The 18,988-nt window shown below is 45.3% G+C and overlaps 2 protein-coding genes across 5 annotated transcripts in view; one reads left to right on the top strand and one right to left on the bottom strand.

The window, feature by feature from the left end:
• Positions 1 to 6,323, top strand: part of tanc1a (tetratricopeptide repeat, ankyrin repeat and coiled-coil containing 1a) — an 81,440-nt gene extending 75,117 nt beyond the window's left edge. For 2 of the 3 annotated variants that reach the window (XM_031558817.2, XM_031558815.2), the window contains 6 exons: positions 5 to 137; positions 1,235 to 1,264; positions 1,518 to 1,609; positions 1,898 to 2,044; positions 3,241 to 3,341; positions 3,753 to 6,323. In XM_031558817.2, the coding sequence (XP_031414677.1) occupies positions 5 to 137; positions 1,235 to 1,264; positions 1,518 to 1,609; positions 1,898 to 2,044; positions 3,241 to 3,341; positions 3,753 to 5,223 (1,974 nt within the window). In that variant the 3' untranslated portion in view covers positions 5,224 to 6,323. The remainder of the gene's footprint in view (positions 1 to 4; positions 138 to 1,234; positions 1,265 to 1,517; positions 1,610 to 1,897; positions 2,045 to 3,240; positions 3,342 to 3,752) is intronic. The other variant, XM_031558816.2, reaches the window with a different exon arrangement.
• A 95-nt stretch (positions 6,324 to 6,418) lies between these two features.
• LOC105893302 (WD repeat, SAM and U-box domain-containing protein 1-like) lies at positions 6,419 to 18,966 on the bottom strand. 2 transcript variants are annotated; one of them, XM_031558819.2, is made up of 13 exons: positions 18,913 to 18,966; positions 18,282 to 18,784; positions 17,758 to 17,945; positions 16,266 to 16,358; positions 15,897 to 15,990; positions 15,325 to 15,358; positions 14,948 to 14,988; positions 14,002 to 14,108; positions 13,004 to 13,021; positions 11,794 to 11,820; positions 9,933 to 10,121; positions 8,564 to 8,698; positions 6,419 to 7,858 (listed from the first exon to the last, which is right to left on the bottom strand). In XM_031558819.2, the coding sequence occupies exons 2-13, from the start codon at positions 18,677 to 18,679 to the stop codon at positions 7,707 to 7,709; spliced, it is 1,476 nt and encodes a 491-aa protein (XP_031414679.1). In that variant the 5' UTR covers positions 18,680 to 18,784; positions 18,913 to 18,966; the 3' UTR covers positions 6,419 to 7,706. The 2 variants fall into 2 exon arrangements, with proteins under 2 accessions (XP_031414679.1, XP_042558854.1); XM_042702920.1 differs by lacking the exon at positions 13,004 to 13,021 and having other exon boundaries at positions 18,282 to 18,929.
• Between the last annotated feature and the right edge of the window lie 22 nt (positions 18,967 to 18,988).

Raw genomic sequence — 18,988 nt, 5'->3', positions numbered from 1 at the left:
ACAGGTGCACTTCCTGGTAGAGCGTGGTGCCGTGATCGAGCACATGGACTACAGTGGCATGCGTCCCCTGGACCGCGCCATCGGCAGCCGCAACACCTCCGTGGTGGTCACCCTCCTGAAGAAGGGAGCCAAGCTGGGTGAGACACCGACCCAGAACAGTCTGACACAGAACACTCTGGCACAGAACAGTCCAGCCTCTCTCTCTCTCTCTCTCTCTCTCTCTCTCTCTCTCTCTCTCTCTCTCACACTCTCTCTATCTCTCACTCTCTCTCCCACTCTATCCCTCTCACACTCTCTCTCTCTTACACACACACACACACACTGCTCCCTCCCATTCTAGAATCCAGAACGCCAGCGCAGCGTTCTCTGGGGGTAGTCGGTGTTCTAAATCCAGAATCAGGTTCTTCTGTTAAAGAAGCTGCTGTGCTGGTTTGTTCAGCTTCAGCCCTAAATTACGGCTTTAAACCAGGCCAGCCCGCAGCGCTCCAGCTTATGTGTATAGGGCTTTATGACCACCGCTTCTGTAGAAATGGGACACAGGTGATGTATGTGACTGTCACTCTGTGTAGCCATCAGAGAGTTATTTTTTTATTTACTTATTTCTATTTGTGTGTGTGTTGGAAGGGGGGGCAGGTTATCACCCTTGTTCAACAAGGTCACATAGACACAAGCGATTAAACGCTCTCTCTCTCTGACACTCAGTGTTACTGTCAACAGATGTACAAGTGGTGATGGTTGTCAAACTATTTAACAATTTATGAAATGTACTATATAAATAAACTTGGCGTGCCTTTCCAAAACAAATATGTAATACATTTGTTGATGAGACACTGTTGCCACGAGAGGATCAGGCTCACTAAGTTTACCCTGATTAGATAATGCCATTTTCAATAGTTGATGCATGAAATTACATTCTATCTTACTTTTCTGTCTTTAATATTCTTTTTCTCTATAAATACATTTTCTCTCTGAAACTTTGTTTTGGAACTGCATGTTAAGTCTGCCTGCTAACTACACTGCCTGCTCAGTTGACTTCTATGTGACCACCTGTTCAATTCTCATTTCCTCACGAGTCCCCTTCAGATTGGACCTGTTTGAATGAATATGTGCCTCTGTCACGACTCACCTCCACCTCATCTTTACTGTGTGCTTTAGATTTTTTCTTCCTTTTTTATATCACTAACGCCTCCACTCTCTCTGTCTCTCTCCTGCTGTCACTAACACCTTTCCCAAGGCTACAGAACCTCTCCGTACGATCGATCAGGTACAGAATTTAGGTGACCTTTACTCTCTAACACCTCCATAAAGATGGCTCACTCTGACAAATGAGGACAGATCTGATCTCTTTTCCTCCTTCTCTCTCTGTCTCCCCCTCTCCCCCATGCTCTTATCTCTCTTCCTCTCTTTCTGCCTCTTTCTGTCCATCTTTCTTTTGCTCTGTTTATCTCTCCCCCTTTGCCCATCCATTTCTTCCATCTCTCACATTCTCTCTTCCTCTCAACCCCTCCCCCCTCCAGGGAACGCAGCCTGGGCGATGGCCACGTCCAAGCCTGACATCCTCATCATTCTGCTGCAGAAGCTGATGGAGGAGGGGAACCTGCTCTATAAGGTAGGTGACGGAGTGGGCCTGAGAGGGACGGCTCGGCTGGCACCATTAATGAAAGATCAGCTGACCTTTGCACCCCACCACCTTTATTCTCCGTCTGTTACTCTTTCTGACTTGCTCTCTCTGGGCATCATCCATCTTATTTGATGAAATGTCCTCCCTCTCTCTCTGTCCCTTTCCAAGTCATTTTACTCTCTCTCTCTCTCTTGTGGGTGTACTGGTTGGTTAAGTTGGTTTTGTTTTTTATTAAGCATTACTGTTCTTTCTCTCCCTGCTCTCTTCTCTCCACAGAAAGGAAAAATGAAGGAGGCCGCTCAGAGGTACCAGTACGCCCTGCGGAAGTTCCCTCGTGACGGCTTCGGTGATGACCTCAAGGCTTTCAGAGAGCTGCGGGTCTCCCTCTACCTTAACCTGTCCCGCTGCCGCCGCAAAACCAACGTGAGTCACACACACACACACACACACACACACACACACACACACACACACACACACACACAAGCACGCTACGGAAGTCCGATAAGTCAAACACGTTATAATGCCTTCCATTCCCATTCATATAGTTACATATTGTAGGTACTTACACTCATTCAACAGTAGAAAGGGCCGGAAAAGAATGAAGAGGAGGAACAGGAGAGATGAGAAGCATGGGAAACTAAAAGAATAGAGACGAGTTGAGCGAGGGAGAGGGGTAGGCTTGTGTCAGTCTCATATCCACCCTGACAGAACCTCTGTGTCACGTGGCCCGTGAACCATCACGTCAGCCGTGTGAAAATGTCAGACGGGCGTTGCTGTGGCATTTGGCTCCTCTGTCTCTCAGACGGGTCTCTCTGTCTGGTCATTAAAACTGCAAAGAATGGGGTGATGGCCAGGCTGCCCGCTGCCTCCCCCCAATGGCTGGCCTCTTCCCCTTAGACAACTGTCGTAAGACACTGTGTCTGCCCCAGATGCTCAAAGAGATGAAGGTTCAACAATGTGGAGAGCGAAAGTGAGAGAGAAGCAGACAGATCAGAGATGAGGTGATAGTGAGAAGTTCAAACATTCAACATGGAGACACTGAAGAGATAAAGGTAGAGTGAATGAAGTCAGTAGACATGGAGAGAGAGTGAGTTGGAGAGAGACAGACATGAGAAGTTAGGTGGCAGAGAGAAAGAGAGAAGTGAGAAGGAGAGAGACAGAGATGAGAAGTTAGGTGGCAGAGAGAAAGAGAAGTGAGAAGGAGAGAGACAGAGATGAGAAGTTCAGATGGCAGAGAGCAAGAGAAGTGAGATGGAGAGAGACAGACATGAGAAGTTCAGATGGCAGAGAGAAAGAGAAGTGAGAAGGAGCGAGAGAAACAGAGATATTTTACAAGGCCGCCACACTTTCATGTTAGCGCCTGCCGACCTCCCCTTTTCACAGTACTGAATCATCCTGGGAAAGAACAACGCTCGATCACAATGGGTGAAAAACATTACATTTCTCTCTCTTGAAAGACCGGATCTCGTGCTCTTGTGATGATTTACAGCCCGATGTTCATGCATTTAATGTAACGATATTGTAGTGCTTCTTACACCTGGTCTAAACAGGTTTCAAAGTGACAGATAACGAACCTGGATTTATGCTGACTACTCTTTTTTCTCTGATCTCAACAGGACTTTGGCATGGCGGAGGAGTTTGCCACTAAAGCCCTGGAGCTGAAGCCTAAATCATACGAGGCCTTCTACGCCCGGGCGAGGGCCAAGAGGAGCAGCAGGTAAGAGTCAGTGATCCTGGGCCCGTATTCACAAAACATCTTAAGGCTAAAAGTGGCTCCTAACTCCTAAAACAAATTGATGATACAATATGAAATTTAACATAAAATATATATAATAATATGATATAAAATAAAATATATACTTATCCATCTTATACTCTAACAAGCCATATTAGCTTTATAATAGGCCATATTAGCTTTATAATAGTCCTGTAACTAGATTCTGAATAAGGGTAAATCTTCAAGAAGAGGACTGTTATCGTTATACCACAGTTTAAATATCCCCCATCTTAAAAGTAGGATGTTATGTCTATGTCAGTGTTGTTGGTCAGTTTTATCCCTGGCTGTGTTCCATCTGGCATAATCATTTTGTTGAACACTCTCTCTGTCCATCTCTCCCGGTCTCCTCAGGCAGTTTGCTGCCGCGCTGGCAGATCTGTACGAGGCAACGCGCCTGTGTCCCAGCAACCGGGAGATCAGCCGCCTGTTGACCCGCGTGGAGGAGGAGTGTAGGCAGCTGCAGCGCCCAGGGGGCAAAGGTCAACTGCCAATGAAGCACGGGTCCGACCATGAGGAGGACGAAGATGATGATGATGATGATGATGATGATGATGAAGAGGATGAGGTTGATGAGGAGGGAGAAGGGGAGGACAGCGAGGAAGAAGGGCGTCATTCCCGGAGCTCGCAGAAGAGCCCCGACGTGCACGGCCTGCTGGGACGGCGGGTGGAGGAAGAGGAGGAGAACAAGTACGACCACGTGGGCGAGGAGCGCGGGAGGAAGCAGGAAGCATGGCACAAACAGCAGCAGCAGCAGCAACAACAGCAGCAGCAGCAGCAGCAGCAACAGCAACAGCAACAGCAGCAGCAGCAGCAGCAGCAGCAGCAGCAGCAGCAGGGTCGCTACCCGTTAACACGCACACTTCCAGACGCGCTCACACATGCCCACCCGCTGCCAGACCCCCCTGCCCTCAGACGCCAGAGCCAGAGGACCAAGAGCGGGGGTCGTTCTGGGTCTCTTGGGGTAAAGAGCGCTCCCCAGTGTGGGTCCTCCAGCCCACTGCCCAGCCGCCACCTGCCCACGGGACTCAAAGCGGGGCCCTGTATCCACATTGGCCCCGGGGTCCCCGAGGAGCCCTGCGAGCCGCACGCCGGGCGCAAACCTTACTGCCGCCCCTCCGCTGACGCCATGCCAGCATCCGGCAGTGTCGCCCGGGCAACAGAACGTCTGGAGATGGGCATTTGCGGGCTAGGAGAGGGGGAGGGTGGCGTGGGGAATATGAGGATGTCCAGCTCGTCCAGTAGCCTGGCGTCCAGTGGAGCGCTCTCAGACGGCGGACGCAACAAGGGCACAGGCACAGACAAGATGGGCGTCTCCCCAAGTGACAGCGGTGCCATCTCCTGGCAGGACAGCTGCGGCAGCGCGACAGGCGAGCATAAGCCTCGACCCTTCATGGGCGTCATGGACAAGACTGCCCGTATCCAACAGCAACTGCAACAACAACAACAACAACAACAACAGCTTCAGCAGCAGCAGCCACGTCACCATGGCAACCTGGTGCACCACAGCAACGGACGCAGCTGGCATGGCTACCCAGCAGAGAGCTACATCGGGCACACGTCTGGTGGCGTGGCACCGGGCATGAACTGCGACCTGGCCTACTCGTCTCAAACAGGAAGCACTTACCACGAGGCGTACCCGCACGCGCCGGGGGTACACAACGGCTCCCACGCCGGGCCGGGCGACATGCATCCCGCCCTGGCACTGCAGCAGCAGCACTACGGCAACGAGAGCAAGCTGAAGCAGGCCAGTCTGGCCAGGGACAACCCCATCCACATGAGCTCCATCAAGCCCAAACGCTCCTTCATCGAGTCCAATGTGTAACACACCACAGGTGGTTTGCGCAGGCTGGCCACACCAGGCGGTTCATCTGCACTCTGGATCTTATTCTTCTTTATCATCATTTCCGTATAGGATACTCTTTTCAGTCAAAAGCAACGTTCCTCAACCAGTTAAAACTGTACATGGATGTATTTGTTTCTGAATCTTAAAAACGACAACAAAACGGAACTATGTTGTACCCCATATACCCATGGCGCTCATGAAAGCTACAAAATCCCGGAGCTGTTGTGCACACAAAGACTCTGATTCTAGACCAGTGTTCATGCATTGGAGAGAGGGTTAGCACTATCCACTGAGATGTCTATGACAGTCCTGGGAACAGCAAATAGCTTGACAGCGCTGGACTATGCTACACCATCTCTCACTTAAAGTATGACAAGGCTTTTGCTGCAGTAGTTAAATGTAAAACAGCCACTGAAACCTACCACAACAAAATAAACTGAACTATAACAAAGTATTATTATTAATATTATTAAAGATTTTAAGGAACAGTCTAACAGTTAAAACTCCATCTTAATAATTAGAATTACAGATTGAATGTCTGATGTATAGGCATTCCAGTATTCTAAAAACTTGTATATATTTGTATCCAGTTTGCTCCTTGTTGTTGTGTAAGAATGTTTCTCTACGTGAGTGTGTGTTGGGCGGGGATGATACTGAACAGCCCCTTTGTAAATTGTATAAATAGCCTCATATTATCTACTCTGCTTGTCGCCATTCTGGTTTATTTATTTACAGCACCTATGGCTTCGTCAATTGTAAAAGCAATATATTTTATATATATATATATATATATATTAGTTATTTTTGCACAGCGGTTATATTAAAGAAATGTTTTCCTATTTAAAAGTATATATATATATATATTACAATGCTTTAATGCAGACAAGGTTTCATGCATGTCAGAGTTGCAGTTTACGAAGACTGAGGAAATGTCTTTTTTCAGACTGATAATCCAAAGTGGGGAGGTAAATGATGGTAATGCATCATGTATACTCTCTGCAGTAGTAGCCATGTTTAAGATAATCCCTTAATGTACTGGAACCCCATCATATAGTTATAATAAACCCCACTTCAATCATGCTGAGTGTCACCTCACTTTCCTAAATAAATACTAACCCACACACACACACACACTTACACTGAAATCAACTTTCTGCAGTCCCACCCTGTCACATCATTTTTATTCATTGTTTTATTGGCTGTTATTTACTTCATTTTTTTTTGGCATTATTTGTTTATAGTTCAAGCATTTCAGCTGAGTTCAGCCACAGCACTAAAGGGAGAATGTCTGAAAGTGTTCACATTCTTAACAAACCAAAGCCCACAGATTTGCAGCCAGGAAGGTCTTACATCCAGGATTGTTTGAAAAGTAAGGTAAGTCCATATTATTATTTTACATAGGTTTATATTACTGGATAACATCTGGCTGACGTGAACATTTTCCTTGTATATTATTTTTGAATGTCACATAGCTATAGAAAGGCTCCCGGGCTGTCAACAGTATAGTTACAAGAAACTATATTTTTACATGCGAAAGCAGATTTAATAGTTAGAACCCACTGTTTCCTAACATTTGATATGGTAATGCACTCAAACGATATGCAGGAGTGCCTCTAGAGCAACAGTAATCAGCAGATGATTTACATATCAGAAGGCAGAGAAAATGGACCCAGTTGATAATGATACAATTATTATTATTATAATGCATATATAAAATGCAAGACGCAAAGTAAATGAAGAAGCTTTCTCTGAGTTCTGACAAAACATGGATAATTTCAGCTGCTAGGAGGAGGAGTGCGTTTTGTGTTACTGTATTGATTCACAAAGACACAAACATTTTCAGTATCCCAATATATCAAAATATATTGAATCATAACCCATGAGTCCTGGCAACACACAGCCTTAGCAAATAACCCTAAGATGGGTTTACTTATGCCTGCTGGCCATGTACAATCTGTCACTACACATATATGGCCCATATAGGCCCATGAGGTGATAATGGTTAAAAATAGGTTAAGTGCAGTTTTAACTGAGAAATAAGAACTTATTTCAAATGAGTTCTCAATGAGAGACATAGTTAGAAGGTTGCATGTACACATATTACCCTCTCAAAAGAGGAATCCTTGAAGGCTTCATCTATAAAGGCTCTTTGGGGGTTCTTTACTATAAGACATAGAACAATAACAGTTCTACAGCATCCTAACCAAACACAGCACGCTACTGGCTCAGTATACGGCATGTTCGAACCTCTTACATGCACTCAAGGTTGAAGTAAGAATACGACCCTACAAATGATCTACTGGAAGTGTTCAATAAGTCTCGACCCTGTTCCCTATGAGATCCACAGCATTGAAATAAGCAGAGTTCTGTGTGCAGACCAAAAGCCTGGAGCCATGCAGCTCCCCCGCTAGACTGTAAGACTGGTCATCGCGGGGTTAATGGCAGCGGTATCCCAGCATGCCTCAGTGGCTGGTCCTCCAGCGGGAGATGGCCATCTTCAGGGTGTAATTGGGCGTGAGCAGTGTGGTCTGCAGAGGCAGGTTGGTCATGGGGCTGCTGCGGTTCTTGGTGCGGATCCAGCTCTGGATGGCCTCGCGTTCATACGAGTAGCCGTCTGGGGAAGAAGAACAAGGGGAAAATGTTCTAGAATATTCACACTTGGCAAATGCGATGCATCCTAACACCTCTGCAGTCGGGACATTTTAGCAACAAATGGCAAAGTGTGGCAAAGGGAAGTGATATTGGAACAGGCATTCTTGGCTGCCATTTAAATCAAATTCAGATCAGCTATTTGATTTGCATGGACTTTGGCAGCATCACTACCTCGTGATATTCTGGCTCTGCACCTTGTTCTTCTCTGTAAATTTGCAATGATACAAGACCTGCAGAGGACCATGTGAAACTAATAGCGCCGTAAAAAAAAAAGCTGAAAAGCTAGGTTTCAATTCATCATGGCACGGAAATGAATTAAAATAGGGAGCGTTTTTCAAAATCGAATAAAATCAAAAGATTACTGTTGGAATTGCATATCACTGTATAAAGCACAGGAAATGGCGATTACAGTATGATTGGTAGTAATGTATCTTTTAAGAGCTGTGTGGCTGGTAGGGTGAAATGCTGTACTGCACATGATCTATGTGGTCAGTTCAGCCAAGGGATCTCTTTAAAGCTGTCTAATGGTCTCACTTTCCAAAGGAAGTGCATCCACCAATTAAATTAGACTGGACCATCATGACCACGTAATTTAAGTCTGCCAATAAGTGTGGCTACCTTCGCCCCCAATGGTTGAAAATACCAGCTTGTTCTAGAATGTTCTCACCTGCGGCAATGACAGGGTCTTTCATGAGCTCCTGTGTGATCGGACACAGGTACTCCTCGGGGACGCCCGTGCACATGGACTCCATCTTCAGCTCCTCGATTTTTCGAATGATTTTGCCTCGAAGACCCACCGACTCTGAGGCCAAAATGACATATACACAACATAAACAAACGCTATGCACTTGAAAGGAGAATGGAGAGAATGTTTACATTTATGTTGGTTCAAAGGTGAGCAGGAATTTCTGAGAGTGCAGGTCTTTAAGATTCATAATGTTGTCACGCTGCCTGAAACCTGTCTTTACACAACAGCATTATTTAGCATTTAACAGTAATCATTTTGCATCCAGTATGTCTGTATTGATACATCTTCATGACTGTATCTGTTAATTGTTCAAGAACACATTGTGTAACTAACCACTGGCCAACAGGTAAAGTTTCATCAGATAGATGATTTCAGTAGTAAGTTAATTAATTCATTTGTAAAAAAGTGTGGGAATAAACATGTAGTACCGTTAAGGTATCCCATCTTGAAGTAACAGATACCATAGGTTTTTGAATTTCCAATAATGTGTGTCTCTCTCGCTCAAACTCACCCTCACTCACACACTCCTTAATTCGAGCACTACGAGAAACAAAAGGCACCTGATGCCAAGCAGACAAACCTGTTCCCAGAATTGGGAGTCGAGCAGTAAATCCTGATAACCTTCTCCACTTGTGCTACAATCCCTCTCAATGCCATTGTCAGACAGATTTGATTACATGGCCTTCATTGTTATGGTATATTAGGGGCTAGTGTACGAGTGGTGTGGTGCAAGGGTGATGTTTATCGCTGGCGTTATGTAAAGGCATAGTGGTCTTAGCATGCTGGCATAAGGCGCTAAGCTGCTTTGAAACACAAAAATTCCCTAGGCTGCTCGCAGGCTGGCCGTGTAATGCCTTATGTAATGTTGGGTAAAGCTGGTGTTTACATACATTCGCTGCAATCCTCGGGGTTGGGTTATGCTTTTGGGTCATGTAATATGGAGGGATTTTTTTTGTTTTGTTACTTGCTTAAAATGCTGAAACAGCCTATATATGGAGAAGAGACAGAGAGAGAGTGGAGAACAGTAGCAGAGAGAGAGAGAATATGACCAGATCTGTGTCCTAGAAAACACAAGGAATATTTTGTGCGTGTCTTAATTATAGTGCTTATATAGCATTCCTCAACACCTTATTTATTATTACCTTCATCCTCCTGTCCACTTACAATCTATAGTGTTAATATTTAACACAAATATTTAGAGCTTTGTGAAGTCTCTACATGGCATAGATAGCTTATACTAGGGTTGAAGGGTTTTTTGATGTTGAAATGCAGATGACGAATACAGTACCTATTTTCAGGTCAGTGGCAAGCGTTTCTTTGTTCAGGGCTAGAAGTTCAGGCCCATCAATGTTATTGGCCTTAAATACATCCACCAGTACTTCAAGCCCCTCCTCCCGTAACCATGACGACACATCATCCTCCGACCAATCACTGGCCATAAGCCTGGAGTGGCCTGCCATCTTTGCACCTGGAACACCTAAAACAGGAAGTGTTTCTGATTTAGTTTCATGTCTGCAGAAGCCCTTGGGAGTGGGTGTAAAGCCTCAATGGTTTAACATCAAACACAAGAATGACCACATACAGGGACCTTAACTGCAGTACTCAACCGTCAGACACGATGCAGATTTGTGAGCCACTTCTCATATTAGTAAGGCTCTTCGACAGAAGCCAGAAATTAGTTTATTAAAAAAAAAAAAAAAGAAGGTAGACAAAAGCCTTTTGCAAGTACAACAAACTAATGTTGATTATGAGGTGGGTTTGGGGAAGACCTCACCTAATGGACATAAGATTAAAAATACATGTTTACATGTAAAAAGACATATTTTCTCGCTCACACATTTTTGCGTTTCCATACTATTTATTTACAACTGATGACAACCACTAAATACCCTTTCCATTCATACAGCGTCAGTCATTACCATGCACCAGTCTGGGCCACTATGAGGCATCCATCAGTGTTCGTTAGTATTAATTGGGCTCATTAACTCATCTAGGCAGAGAGGCCCAGCAGGACACTGCAATCGCCGTCTTCCATTAGTTTCTCCTTTAATCGCTCTCTCCATCAGAAAATGGTTCTTTTGATGAGGCCTGAACATAACCAGCTGAAAATACTGGATCTTCCGATTGCAATGTGTGTGAGAGAAGGAGTAAAGCTTTTGTGTGTGTGTGTGTGTGGTGTGTGGTGTGTGTGTGTAGTGTGTGGTGTGTGTGTGTGGTGTGTGGTGTGTGAAGGGGAGTGTGTATGGTGGTCAGTGTCATGTGTGTCTGATTGAGAGATGTCAGTTTGGGTTTCTGGTGGGTGTGTGTGAGATAATGGCAGGTCCAACACAGCACACCTCCTTATCCTTCACACTCCCCATCCATCATGAAGAAGCTGAAGGGTTTCTCTCCAGACAGGAGACATTTCTCACATTTATTACAATCCAACAAGCTCTCTATAAATCTCTCTCTCTCTATCCCTCTCTCTCTCTCTCTCTCTTATTTTGCTGTTTTTTTATTTGAATACCCACATGTAGAACTCTGTTGTTTTTCTTTCACTTTCTTTCTTTCTTCGAACATAAAGTAGATCCACCTAAAAGAAAGAAAACCACCTCTAAGTGCTTCTTCCTTGGCTCCTCTCCTGGCTCCTCTCCTGGCTGCTTTTCTTAACTATGATCTCGTGATGGAACTCAACCCAAATGCTCTCACGGAAAGTCTCATCACATCACGGTGATCGCTAAATTCAATAACGTGCCATCAGCCAGCAGGTTGACCTGAATTCAGTTTGGGCACATCATGCAGTAATATCTCATAGAAGTAACCTGAGCCCTGTGAAGCTCTTTGCCAACATCTTCATAGAAAACCTCAAGGGCTCTGCTCCTGAAGACCTTGATGTTAATGCAGCAGGAGAAGGGATGTGATCCATCAACACCGCCTTACTATCCCATCAATCACCATTAAGACTCCCATCACTGCCAGCATCAGTAACCGTTAATTCTGATAACATCTCCGCTCTGCATGGAGCTCCTGAGAGCTCCTGTATCCTGTAGACACTCTTACATTGTGGAGGTACGTCCACACTACTCAGGCCGATACTGTTTCTCTGTCCAGTCAGTGGCATTTACAGTCCATGAAATGTTCACGGCTGTCCGATTTGAGTTCTCTCTTACCTTCACAGGAGGAGGCTGCCTCTTCACCTGGGCATAAAGAGAGAAGGGGTGAGGGAAAAAGAGAGAGAGAGACAAAGAAGAAAGTGTAAGTAGCATGTATGCACCCTGCACAAGAACCTTCACAAGGGATAACAAACATGATGAATAAAGTCATGTGGATGACATGATTCCTCTTTAAGAGTATTTGGGTATCGGACACATGCTTTGCCTCTCTCAGGCAGTGTTGGCTGCAAACTATGGTGGTGCAGCACGGAAAATAATCAACCCCTCTCAACCAATCAGACTCAAGGTTCTAATGACGCTGGGGTATAAAGAAACAACAGGAACACCGCTCAAAGAAAAACACTTCAAAGAATTTTCAGAGAGGCAGCTGCCTTTGAGTTCTGTATAGAAGAAAAACCCTGAATAAAGCACAAGGGTCTCTCTCTCTCTCTGTGTGTGTTTGTGTGTGTGTTTAATGTGTATGGTGTGTGTGTGTGGGGGGGGGGGGTTTGGTTGGGGAAGGGGAGAGCCTCCACCTCAAGAGTCAGCTCTGCAGGACGTGTTTCATCTTTATCAATTCAATCTCACCAAGGAAGAACTGAAATGAGTTCCACTTTCCCCAGACCCACAGAAGAAAGAGACTGGGGCAGGGGGTAGAGATGGCAGTGGAGACAGGCACTGAAAGAGAAGGAGGCTGAGGCCCAGGTGGTGCATCCATAATCAGTCAGAGGAAAGGAAAAGTCAATTCAATTGTCTGCAGGCAGCATTTCCTTTCCCCCCAAAAAGGAACAGACTGCAGAGAGGTGAGAAGGGGTGCATTTGTGAGTCATTCTCAATCCGTGTGTGTGTGGTTGTGTGTGTGTGTGTGTGTGTGTGTGTGTGTGTGTGTGTGTGTGTGTGTGTGTGTGTGTACTGCACAGGTGCTAATTCAGTTCCACCCCACCACACACACACACACACACACACACACACACACACACACACACACACAGAATAATCCCCTTTCATATCAGCAGGATTTGTGTCCTTTGTGAAAAGAGCATCTCCTTGGCTAACCTAATGCAAGTCAGTCTGGATGACATGAGCCAGAGCAGCAGAGGACACATGAACACACACGCACACACGCACACACACACACACACACACACACACACACACACACACACACACACACACACACACACACACACACACACACACACACACACACACACACGTATGCACTCACCAGGGAGGAATTTGGCTTCTTCATTTCCCAGAGCGTTCCAGGGCAAAGAGGAGAGAGCAGATAAAACAAACAGTGGTATGAGCCCAACTGAGCCCTATCAGATGATGCAGTGTGTATGTGTGCTGAGAATTTAGATGTAATCACTGTATAAGGCATCTCATGTGTATAACACATTTACATAAGTATATCAGCTAGCTATCGTTGCAATTTCAGTGCAGTTATCCAGTCGAAATGGCTGTTGTAACTGCACAGGATAGAACAACAAACAATGGGACTAATTGTACATAAAACAAGGATAGTCGTGAGGGTGATTTGATTACAGGGCTCTATATTTACACAAGATAACATTTCCAGATGAGGTCTGTGAGTAATGCATCCAGTAGGCAAGAACCCATTCTGTGATACATGGACTACAGCAGTGTGTGAGTGCATGTATACATGTGTGTGCCTACATCTGTCCATGTGTGTAAAGAGTGTGTAAGTGTGTATGAGTGTGTGTGTGTGTGTGTGTGTGTGTGTGTGTGTGTCTGCAACCAAGTACTAGCCCTTAGTTGCAAATATCAGTGCGCTAGGCTACAAATGTGGGTTGGTGATTCTGATATTTGGCAACCTTGGAAATGTTCAGAAACTGAGAGTTACCAGCCTCAGATTGGCAGGCCTACCGAGGAAAAGAGCCAGACAGCTGCTCAAAATTGTGCTCCATCTCAGCTGTAACTAGAAGCCTTGTGGTGCAGGCAATGTTTTCTGAACCCTTAAGTGTCAAAGACTATATACTATGTCTGTAAATATTTAAATCCCTTATGTTGGAAATATTGGTGGATTCAAATAAAGAATTAAAATGTGTGTGTGAATACAAAAGTGTGTGCAAATGTAAATGTGCAAGGCTAAGGGTGCAGGTGAATGTATGTGTGCGTATGTGTGTGAATGTGTGTGTGTGTGTGTGTGTGTGTGTGTGTGTGTGTGTATGTGTATATGTGTGTGTGTGTGTGTAAAATCACCCTGCGTGCTGCAGCCATCCTCCACTCTCCACACGTTGACACTCTTGTCCATGGAGCCGGTGGCCATGAGCGGCGCCGTGGGGGAGAACACACATGCCGTCACGTACCTGCACCAGAGCAAGGGATCATGGGACAGGTCATGAAGGGTGGCAACACGACAGCAGAAGGTGAGTCACATGGTTTGTGCATCAAAGGGGGAGGGTCTATTCCATATACCTTTTTTTATTCTACCTTTTCACTGTATCTGTCCGTCTTTCCATGTTCTACTAATCGGCACTGTGGTTAGGTAGAAACGTATCGGAGCAGAGCTAATTGTGTCCTACAGCAGCTGATTGTGATTAGAAGACCATTAGAGCCTGTGGTAGAGGAGTAGGAGGAGAGGAGTAGTAGAGGAGGAGGAGGAGAGGTGGAGTAGAGGTGGAGTAGAGGAGTAGTGGAGGAGAGGAGTAGGAGGAGAGGTGGAGTGGAGGAGTAGGAGGAGAGGAGTAGTGGAGGAGTAGGAGGAGAGGAATAGGAGGAGAGGAGTAGTGGAGGAGTAGGAGGAGAGGTGGAGTAGAGGAGTAGGAGGAGAGGAGTAGTGGAGGAGTAGGAGGAGAGGAGTAGGAGGAGAGGTGGAGTGGAGGAGGAGTAGGAGGAGAGGAGTAGGAGGAGAGGTGGAGTAGAGAGGTGGAGGAGGGGAAGGAGTGGAGGAGGGAGAGGGGAGTGTAGAGTAGGAGGATGGTGGAGTAGAGAGTAGGGAGGAGAGGTGAAGGAGGAGGTGGAGTAGAGGAGTAGGAGGAGAGGTGGAGGAGGAGAGGTGGAGTAGAGGAGTAGGAGGAGAGGTGGAGTAGAGGAGGAGTAGGAGGAGAGGTGGAGTAGAGGAGTAGGAGGAGAGGTGGAGTGTAGGAGTAGGAGAGAGGTGGAGTGGAGGAGTAGGAGGAGTAGGAGGAGAGGTGGAGTAGCTCACCTCTCGTGCTGGCTCAGCGTGTACAACAGGGTGCCCTGGCTCTGTGGAGAAACAAACATGCATGACAAGGAGAACTCAACAAGCGGAGGTTTAAGATTTGAAACCTGTCAGTATCAGTCCTTTAATTAGCGGTAGGTAGTCTCAGGTCTTGGAGGAAGATCTGTGGCCAGTCAGCTTTTTGGCCAGAATCTTTCCTGATACGGATTCACCTCTACTGTCACTGATACATATTTCTATTGCTATTTCTATTGCTTCAAAGATCCACAAAACTAACCATCAATGTATCAAGCCATGCTATGTCCCAGCCAATGATTGCTGCAATATATACAACCAGATGCATAACATATGGAATAGAAACATACAGACAAAGCACTTACAGCCTCATACACAATGACAGTCTTATCAACAGACCTGTAGAGAGGAAATGCAAAATGTTAATTATTATCCAAACTTTGCCACACAGTAATAATAACACAACAGGCATCTACATTCAGTAGGAGCCAAGATAGCTGTAACTGTGGACTACAAACACCATCTAGTGGCTATACAGTGAATGTGCAGCATACTGCTAGTACTTTAAAAGTGAATAACATGAAATGTATGCCAATACTGTAAATATATGCAGGTGAGATACAGTGACAGTTGGGAATGGCAGAGAGAAGAGATCAGAGTCTACAATTTGTTGTTGCTGAGTGACAAAGTTTGACTGACTGTCAGTGTGTTTGTGTGTGTTTGTGTGTGTAAGTGCGTGTATATATATTTGTGTGTGTGTGTGTGTGTGTATATGTGTATGTATATTTATGTGTGTGTGTGTGTGTATATGTGTGTGTGTGTGTCTGTTTGTGTGTGTCTGTTTGTGTGTCTGTGTATATATATATATATACAGTATGTGTGTATGTGTGTGTGTGTGTGTGTGTGTGTGTGTGTGTGTGTGTGTGTGTCCACTGACCCAGACACCAGCATCTGTCCGTCTGCTGAGAAACTGCAGGAGAGCACGGGAGCAGTGTGACCAGTGAGAGTGTGCAGCAGCTGCATCTTACAGCCTGTCAACACATCAACACACATCACCAGTCAACACATAAACACATAAACACATAAACATATAAAGTCAACAAGCAACACAGCTGTGTATCACATTCAGTTACACACACTCAGAAAACAACACAAATCATTTCAGTGCGTAGACCCTGCTTTGACATACATTAGAGACAGATTAAATAAAAAGAGAAAGATGAAAGTGTGTATTAAGCAATGTATAATTTTTTGTTTTTCATCTCAGACTGTGTAAATCATCTTCTAAGGAGGGCTGGCACTGCACCTGTGGATGGAATGTAAGAGATGGTCCAGACTTTCAGGAGGCTGTCCTGACCACAGGAGGCCAGGCGGAACTGGATCACATCAGCATCAGTCACTGGGGAAGACAGAGGGAAGAGCACCCAGGAGATAAATAAATATCACTTTTTTAGGGCATCATTTCATTCATCTTTTATACCAGATAATTGTCATTATGGTGTCCTCATCCTCATCATTATCCTCATGGTACATAAATGTGCGATAACTCATGAAGTACTTCAGGAGTCTGTTCAGGATATCTAATGGTTAAAGGGGTCCACTGAGTGCTCTCTGTGTGCAGGTCTGGCATGAAAACCTGACCCAAAGGACAAACTAAGGCAAAGAGTGAATGTAAGAAAGGAAGCTATAAATGGGGACGGAAGAAGAAGAAGGGTGGAGAGAGAGAGAGATGACACTCCTTTAATAAACCAGATGCCCACACTTTCACATTAATGTGCCATTAAAACATATGCAACATTCAACGTCTTGGAGAGAGAGAGAGAGAGACAGAGAGAGGGATAGATAGATAGAGGAAGAGATAAAGTCTTGTGCACAGAAAGTCAAACCTCTGACAAGAGCCTCTATATTATACCGCAGCTAAAAATAAGATGGCTGAATTCCTCCTGCCTGGCTGCCTATTTATGGCCAGCATTTTTCTCTCCTTTCATTTTTCAGTAGACTCCTGGCTGAACTCAGCAGGCCCAATCCAGGCCTCATTAATATCCCCTACTGCAGAAAGGTAATGCATACTGGCTCCCTCCATCAGTGACCTATCCGGACCTCAATGTCTCAGAACACCATTTACTGAAAAAGCAAACGGACCAGAGTTTGAGGACTCTTATCTGAATACAGGAATGTCAGCGGAATAATAAATATCCACTTATTTATTTTGTTGGTACACAGAGGCCAGGACAGAACATTCTGGACCACTTCTGAGGAGAGTCTGGTAGTTGAAGAAACTATGTACTTCAGCAAAATATCTCTTTCAAGCAAACCAGCTCCAATAACTATATTACAGATCGTCCTGCTTTGTAACATACTACCCTTACCAATGTGTATACATGAAAAGAGTATAAATTCTACAGTTAACAGCTGCACGCCCTAAATCATAGTATAGGTTTCCTGAAGCATTTTTACATTTACATTTAGTCATTTAGCAGACGCTTTTATCCAAAGCGACGTACAAGGGAGAGAAGTAAAGCAAAGTGTTGATTGGCTGGAATTGTTTATGGCTCGGTTCAGCGCACACACTGAACACACACCTTAAGAACCTTGAGGAGCAATTTGCTGAATTTGACAAAAAATTCTATTGGATTAGAATGGCAGGCTGCACCGTTAAGATGCATTTCAACACAACCAAAATTAGTGACAAGACTAAGTAACAAAGTCAAGGTCAAGCTAGAATCCAACATGAACCCCAACTTCACTGATGAAGTTGAGGTCTATGGTGATTTTTTGAATCCGTGTGACATCTGTACCTTTGTGCATCTGCGGGGCGAACTGGCAGCAGGTGACCCCAAGGTCGTGGGCGTCCTTCTCGGCGTGGAGCGGCTTCAGCTCCAGGTTCCACACCCTCAGGTCTCCATACGTGGAGCCGCTGACAAACAGCTGACCACATGGGCTGAAGGAGCAGGCCACCATAGTGGTGTCAGGCACTCCACCTGTCCTATTTAGATTGGAAGAAATAACAACACACATCTAATAATCCAATCTGACAGTGTATGTGTGTGTGTACCAATAATCAACACTTCACTAGTATGTAACAGTATGTGAGGTTATTTTTCACTGGGACACATTTTCGTTCGTATCCACTTACAAGTTGTCTCGTTGTTTTTGTGACAATGACAATAAAGTACTGGTACTTTAGACTTGAACTTGAACTTTGAAGTTGCATTACGCAGTCCGCAGAGCACAGTCAGCAGAACATACACTGCATCAATTGAGCACCAACACATTTCTCTAGTATCTTACAGCACTTTTCCTGACTACGGTTTGGACAGACCTCAGCAATGATCTGGATGTGAAATCCCACAGCGCCAGCGTGCCATCGGACGCTCCGGACACCAGGTGAACAGAGTCGGGTGCGAAGGCGCACACCCTGACAGGGCTTCTACCGGGATGTTCCAAAACGGCCTCTATTTCGCCGCTGTCCATCACCCAAATCACCGTGGTAGCGTCCGTGGAGCAGGAAGCCAGGTACTGTCCGCAGGGACTGAAGCAACAGCAATGCACCACGTAGCCATGGCCCGACAAAGGAGAGAAGGGGAGCTCGCTGAAGTCTCTGGTGGAATAAACACGGACGGTCTTGTCTGCTGAACAAGTAGCCAGCAAGTTGGCGGAAAATGCGCACCAGTTCACATCATCTCGATGGTCTTGTAAAGTGCATATAAGCGACACCATTGCTGTAAGACGTTCTTCCTTGACACCTGCGTTAGCGAAAGTCTCGTTACAGTTCTTGTTATTGTTGTTTTCTAGCTGTAGCCTAAACAGCAAGTGCCACCACCGCTACATAAAGAAAGAAGCAACTACGTTAACATTAAGCAAACATTGACTTGAAATTATTTGTATGGTCTTAAAAGTTATTTCAGTAGTTATCAGCCGCGATTAAAGTCCTCGCCATAGCCATTTCTTACCTCGTCCTGTCACTTCCTGTTTCAGGGAGAGTCATGTGATATCCCTGAGGACCACGTGGATATGTTTACTACCGCA

This window comes from Clupea harengus, chromosome 21 (assembly GCF_900700415.2).
Source record: "Clupea harengus chromosome 21, Ch_v2.0.2, whole genome shotgun sequence".
In the NCBI taxonomy this organism is placed as follows: domain Eukaryota; kingdom Metazoa; phylum Chordata; class Actinopteri; order Clupeiformes; family Clupeidae; genus Clupea; species Clupea harengus.
The sequence above is the reverse complement of the archived record's forward strand: the minus strand, read 5'-3'. Positions and strand labels throughout refer to the sequence as shown.